Source organism: Hakea prostrata, chromosome 6, assembly GCF_041222555.1.
Source record: "Hakea prostrata isolate BN-2017 chromosome 6, UWA_Hpros_2, whole genome shotgun sequence".
In the NCBI taxonomy this organism is placed as follows: Eukaryota; Viridiplantae; Streptophyta; class Magnoliopsida; order Proteales; family Proteaceae; genus Hakea; species Hakea prostrata.
Window position 1 is genome coordinate 25,121,384 of NC_142605.1, and position 5,539 is coordinate 25,126,922.

Consider the following 5,539-nt stretch of genomic DNA (forward strand, 5'->3'; position numbering starts at 1 on the left):
CGGGACGGGAACACGAGGCTGAAATCTAAAACCTCTCAAACTCGGCATGGGTTTCTTTGGCGCCATAGTCGGGATAGAAAACTTACTTTTAGAAGATTGGAGAAACTCAAAGCTAAATCGGGAGCAACTCTTGATCAAGAGCTATGAAAACGATGGATTGAAACAAAGAAGGAAGGGAGTATTTATACTACCGGAAGAGGCATTATTAGTCTCGATCGAACCATTACGGCGTTTCAAGATCGACGGTCCAAAAAAGGAGACGTTTCGTCTCCCCGAGGCTGCCATAAGGACAATAAACTTAGCTATTTGACGTGGCAAATCTAGGCTGGACGCGAACTTTGAAGAAACTGTTAGCGTAACGGCTAGTCACTTCACACGAGAGCATTAAATGCACCCGACAGAGAGTCTCCCTAACTATCCCGTACGATGTAAACAACATTCGGGATAGGGGGCTTGTGATACAAGAAGACTTTGCCCGACCGTCTCAAGCCCGGCTGGGGCAAAACGTGACATTCAGTCGGGACTTCTACCGACCTTTTAAGTCAGGGCGTTACATACGCTAGACTAATATGGAAACCACACTCAAGATGGAAGGTCAACTCAGTAACTGATTGAGCGGGACCAGCGACAAGGAGGCATAATCTCAGGAGAAACAACAGCCCTCGTCAGGTAAACTTATCAAATATAGAAAAGATAATTCGTATAGTATAAAAGCAAGGACACACCCCTCCAGTAAGCATCCAATACATTCTGAACATAGTCTTGTATAGTTCTTGCATGAGATCTTAACCTGTTCATTGTCTGACTTAGCCATCGGAGGCGGCTACCCGACACACGAGTCGGCCCGCGACTAACCTTTCTTACAGGGCTCATCGTCCCTAGAACGAGAGGAGGCTTAGTCGGGATCGAAGATATAACTGTGACGCATCAATTACCACATAAATATGTCATACCATAATTGTGCTTAACATATACTTTATTTATATCATTTTGTCCATATCATTATTACCAACCAGCACAGGTAATCATTTTTTATAAGACCTCACAGCATATTTATTAAGAAAAAAGAAGAAAATAGCATAAAAATCCTCCCCACCCAACTTGCCAATGCTTGAAGCATGCCCGTATTAATCCGTATATGAGTACAGGGATGTAGGCATAAGGAAAATCTAAAGCAAAAAATAAATGCCGAGGAGCCACAACGTGACATGAATTTTATACTAAGTTTTTCAGAATTCCAGGTTGTAAAAGGGGCAGGTTTTATTAGAAGGTCAGTGGTTTGGCAGCTAGCTACAAAGCCACCAATCAAACAACAAATTTTAATCCAATTGACTTTCAATTATCAAATTTAAAAAGAGCAACTTTGTACTTCTTTACCTTACACTTCACAGCAGCCACACGAAATTAAGCAAATCTAAAAGGTGAAGTTGGCAATGGTAGAAAAAACCAACATCGGGATCATTTATCTATGTAGCAGTAGAACCCACAAATTAAAAATAATAAATCTCATCATTCTAATTTGTGGTCACTTATCTTCAAGTAAAATCAATTATAGCGTCAGAGCTTAGTTTCTTCAACTGGGCAGTTCGTTCTGGTCTCTCTCTTTCCCGTGGAGATTTCAGATCTTTTCAGGAATCACAAAGGCAGGTTAATCTCTGTTTTTCTTTTGATCTCACTTCAATCCTGGGTTGAAAAATGCGATCACAGAGTAGGAGAATTGGAGTATTCCAATGCATGTTGTTGATTATTGTCATCTGGGTAGATTCAGTTGTGTGTGATCCTCAGATCAATCTGCTCAACAAAGCCTGCAGCCAATACAATGCAACACAGCTAACTGTTTTCTACTCCAACCTCAACACCACCTTCACAGAACTCCGGAACCAACTCGCCGGTCAGAACAAAACTTCCTTCGCAACGGCTCAGCAGGGCCAGGCATCAAACCCGGTCTACGCCATGGCTCAGTGCAGAGATTACCTCTCCACCACCGATTGCCTTTCTTGCTTCGACTCCGCCGTGGCTCTTATCAGAAATTGCTCTGCCGCAAACGGCGCTCGCGTTATCTTTGACGGCTGCTTCTTGAGGTAATTAATTACTTTTTTTTCCCGTTATCTTTGACGGCGCGGCGCTGGCGCTGACGTTATCTTTGCGTCAGGTATGAGAGCAGCAGCTTCTTCGACCAAGGGACGGAACCAGGGAATACGGCAATCTGCGGGAACAAAACCGCAACTAGTACTAATGGTTTTCAGGTTACCGTCAACACGCTGTTGGGCAATCTCGTAACTGCGACTCCCAAGATTGGTGGTTATTTTGCGGCTGTGAAGATGAATGTATCTGGTTCCAGTGGTGCGGCAGTGTACGGTGTGGCTCAGTGTGCACTCACGGTGAGTCAGAGAGGATGTGCAGATTGCTTAGCTGTAGCGTATCAGAACGTGGAGGTTTGTGTTCCACATTCCGATGCAAGGGCTGTTGATGCTGGTTGTTTCATGAGGTATTCTCAGAATGCGTTCTTTGCGGATAATCAGACAACAAATTTAACGCCATTCTTGAGCTCAGGTCAGTTATTACAAGTTTGAACTTAAATTGCTAAGGTGTTGCTTAATTAATGTACAATACTGCAGTGACTTCGATCGTCTATTTCTGAAAAATGTGTTTTCATACTTTTGAGAAACGGACGATGGGGATCAAAATCTCAGTCTTGATAATAATATGCATTAATTGCGTAGCATTAAAGTCGAACCAAATAGAACTTCAGAGTTTGTTCTAATAATTGAACCGGCTACTGAACCATACACAATTTATTTTAGTTTGTTAATCCAACAATTCAACTAATTGGGGTTTATACTTTTTCCTAAACTAAATAGTTTTTGGTTCATTTCTTTTATAATTCCCACCCATGCAATTAATTATTCAGGTCTAGAATTAAAACCCAATTAAGAACTAATAAATTTCTAAAATTCAATTTCAGGAATTAAATCTAGATGAAATTGAAAAAAATTAAGAATTTATTATATTCAATTCTTAATTGGGTTTTTATTGTCAATCTTTCATAATTAATTATTACATGCGACAATTTTAAATAAAAATTGTACGAAATTGCTGGGAGTGATAATTTAAAAGGATGTGAACCCAATAGTTTTGTTTACAAAAAATTTGGAAAAAGAAATTGGATTGCTAATGGCAACGTTCTTGTGACATCTACTATTGGAATTCATTTGGGAGCAGTTGATGTTTTTAATGAGTGAAATGATAGCACACTCTAATTTGCATATGCAGGGAGTTCAAGCAACACAAAGGCCATCATTGGGGGTGTCGTTGGAGGTGTTGGGTTTGTGATAGTTGTTTGTTTATTCGTTTTGTTCTTCCTGCGATACAAGAAGAAACCCAAGAAAACTCGTGAAGGTAAACAGAGTTCTTCCATGCTCTTCAGCTTATGAAGCCTTTTCTCTAACTAATTTTATAATCCTGTGACATTTCTCCTAGGACACCTTGACATTTATAATCCCTCCTTCCCACACAAACCCAGTCTTCTTTTTGTTAGAAGAAATATCTATGCTCTCTTCACACTTTTTCGCCACACATTAAAAGGATCAATTACAGAGTCTTACTTTTAATTCATCTTGTTAGAATTCAAAGTTAACTCGAACTCCTAATATGTAGTAGAGTAGTGTAAAGCGAGCATAGACCTTACCCTGAAGAATAGAAGTCCCAACTTTTTCCAGACCTAGTGTTCTTGTAGGTTGGTGATCCAAAGTTTGTTGTAGGTTGTAAGTTGTAATCCAGTATATCATATCGTCTAAGGTTGTTCTCTTTCTCACACTTGAAGCACTTAGCAACCCATTCTTCCCCTAACATTCTGAATTGTAACTATACTTGGCTCTTCTTCATTTAATTTATAGGAAACATACTAGGAGCAACAGAGCTTCGGGGACCAGTGAATTTCGCCTATAAAGATCTTAAATCTGCAACAAATAATTTCTCTGAAGAGAATAAACTTGGAGAAGGAGGGTTTGGTGATGTTTATAAGGTAGCTCTTGACCTTTTTTCTCTTTTTTTCTTACTTCTTAATGGGATTCTTGTTGATAATTCTGTTTGTACTCGCAGGGAGTTCTGAAAAATGGAAATATAGTTGCAGTAAAGAAACTGGTAATAGGTCAAACCAGTAGAGCAAAGAAGGATTTTGAAAGTGAAGTGAGGCTCATAAGCAATGTCCATCATCGCAATGTTGTTCGCCTTCTTGGGTGTTGCAGCAAAGGCCCAGAACTGCTGCTTGTTTATGAATACATGGCAAACAGTAGCCTCGACAAATTTTTGTTTGGTACTATAATTAATCTACTTGGTCTCATGATGAAAAAAAAAACCTGCAATTTTAATCTTCTGGGTTTGATCTGAATGTAATTCTGGTTTCTCAGGGGAAAAGGAGGGGACTCTGGGTTGGAAACAGAGGTTTGACATAATTGTTGGCACGGCAAGAGGGCTTGCTTATCTACATGAGGAGTTCCATGTTTGTATTATACACAGAGACATAAAATCTAGTAATATACTGCTTGATGATCAATTCCAGCCCAGAATTGCAGATTTTGGGCTTGCAAGACTTCTGCCAGGGGATCAGAGTCATCTGAGCACCAGATTTGCTGGGACCTTGTAAGTCTTGGTAAAGCAAAACAGTTTTAAATTATGCTCTCATTGTCTATCTTGTTCATCTGAAAAAACTATTGGATTCTCATGCATCAGGGGTTACACATCACCTGAATATGCAATTCATGGTCAGCTGTCTGAGAAGGTGGATACCTACAGTTTTGGTGTGGTTGTTCTTGAAATCATAAGTGGTCGAAAGAGTAATGCCAATTTGGAGCCTGTATCACAATACCTCCTCGAATGGGTAAGTTTAATAAACCTGTAAAGATTCATGCAGATGACTCCATTTAGATGAGATATAAGTTTGAATCTGAATTTCTAAATGCCACTTGTTGGATTTCCCAGTAGTGCTTCTTATATTTGCGTCCATCTCTTTTTTTGTTGGGTTTTATCAGGCATGGAGACAGTATGAAGAAGAAAAATTGATGAACTTGGTGGATAAAAGCTTAAAGTATGATGCAGATCATGAGGTGAATGTAATTGAAAAAACTATACAAATAGCTCTGTTGTGCACCCAGTCTTCAGCTGCAGAAAGACCCAGAATGTCTGAAGTAGTTCAGATGCTGTTGAGCAAGGAGAAACCAGAGCTCAGGCCAACTAGACCTACATTCATTGATGGAACTAAACAAATTCGTGGAGATTCATCATCAGCATCTGTTGGGTTATCCTCAACCCCACCAGCTGATTCATTCACCCAAGTCTCAGCTCGTTGAAATATGATTTGGCAGAATTGTACAGCAGATGATAAATCATTGCAGTGTAAGTTTGCTTAGTAACTGTGTGCAACAAAGCTGGGCTGAAAATGGTGTTCTTTGACAAGATGATCATTTTTTGTTTCCCTCTTGAAAGATCATCTTGAGCTCACTTTTAGCTGTTTGTTATATCCCTTCTCAAGTTGTTCTTT

The 5,539-nt window shown here is 39.7% G+C and overlaps 1 protein-coding gene across 1 annotated transcript; it reads left to right on the top strand.

Moving 5' to 3' along the window:
• The first annotated feature begins 1,510 nt into the window (after window positions 1-1,510).
• LOC149012851 (cysteine-rich receptor-like protein kinase 44) lies at window positions 1,511-5,539 on the top strand. Its single transcript, XM_089158786.1, has 8 exons — window positions 1,511-2,081; window positions 2,153-2,553; window positions 3,274-3,399; window positions 3,897-4,024; window positions 4,102-4,315; window positions 4,410-4,641; window positions 4,732-4,879; window positions 5,031-5,539. Exons 1-8 carry the CDS (start codon window positions 1,696-1,698, stop codon window positions 5,346-5,348), a joined length of 1,953 nt encoding a protein of 650 aa, XP_089014912.1. The 5' UTR covers window positions 1,511-1,695; the 3' UTR covers window positions 5,349-5,539.

Excerpts from the sequence above, each read along its gene's own strand:
- LOC149012851 (XM_089158786.1), top strand. The coding sequence starts at position 1,696 with ATGCGATCACAGAGTAGGAGAATTGGAGTATTCCAATGCATGTTGTTG. Across the intron at positions 2,554-3,273 it reads AACGCCATTCTTGAGCTCAG|GGAGTTCAAGCAACACAAAG; the intron begins GTCAGTTATTAC and ends TTGCATATGCAG. Across the intron at positions 4,316-4,409 it reads CCTCGACAAATTTTTGTTTG|GGGAAAAGGAGGGGACTCTG; the intron begins GTACTATAATTA and ends CTGGTTTCTCAG.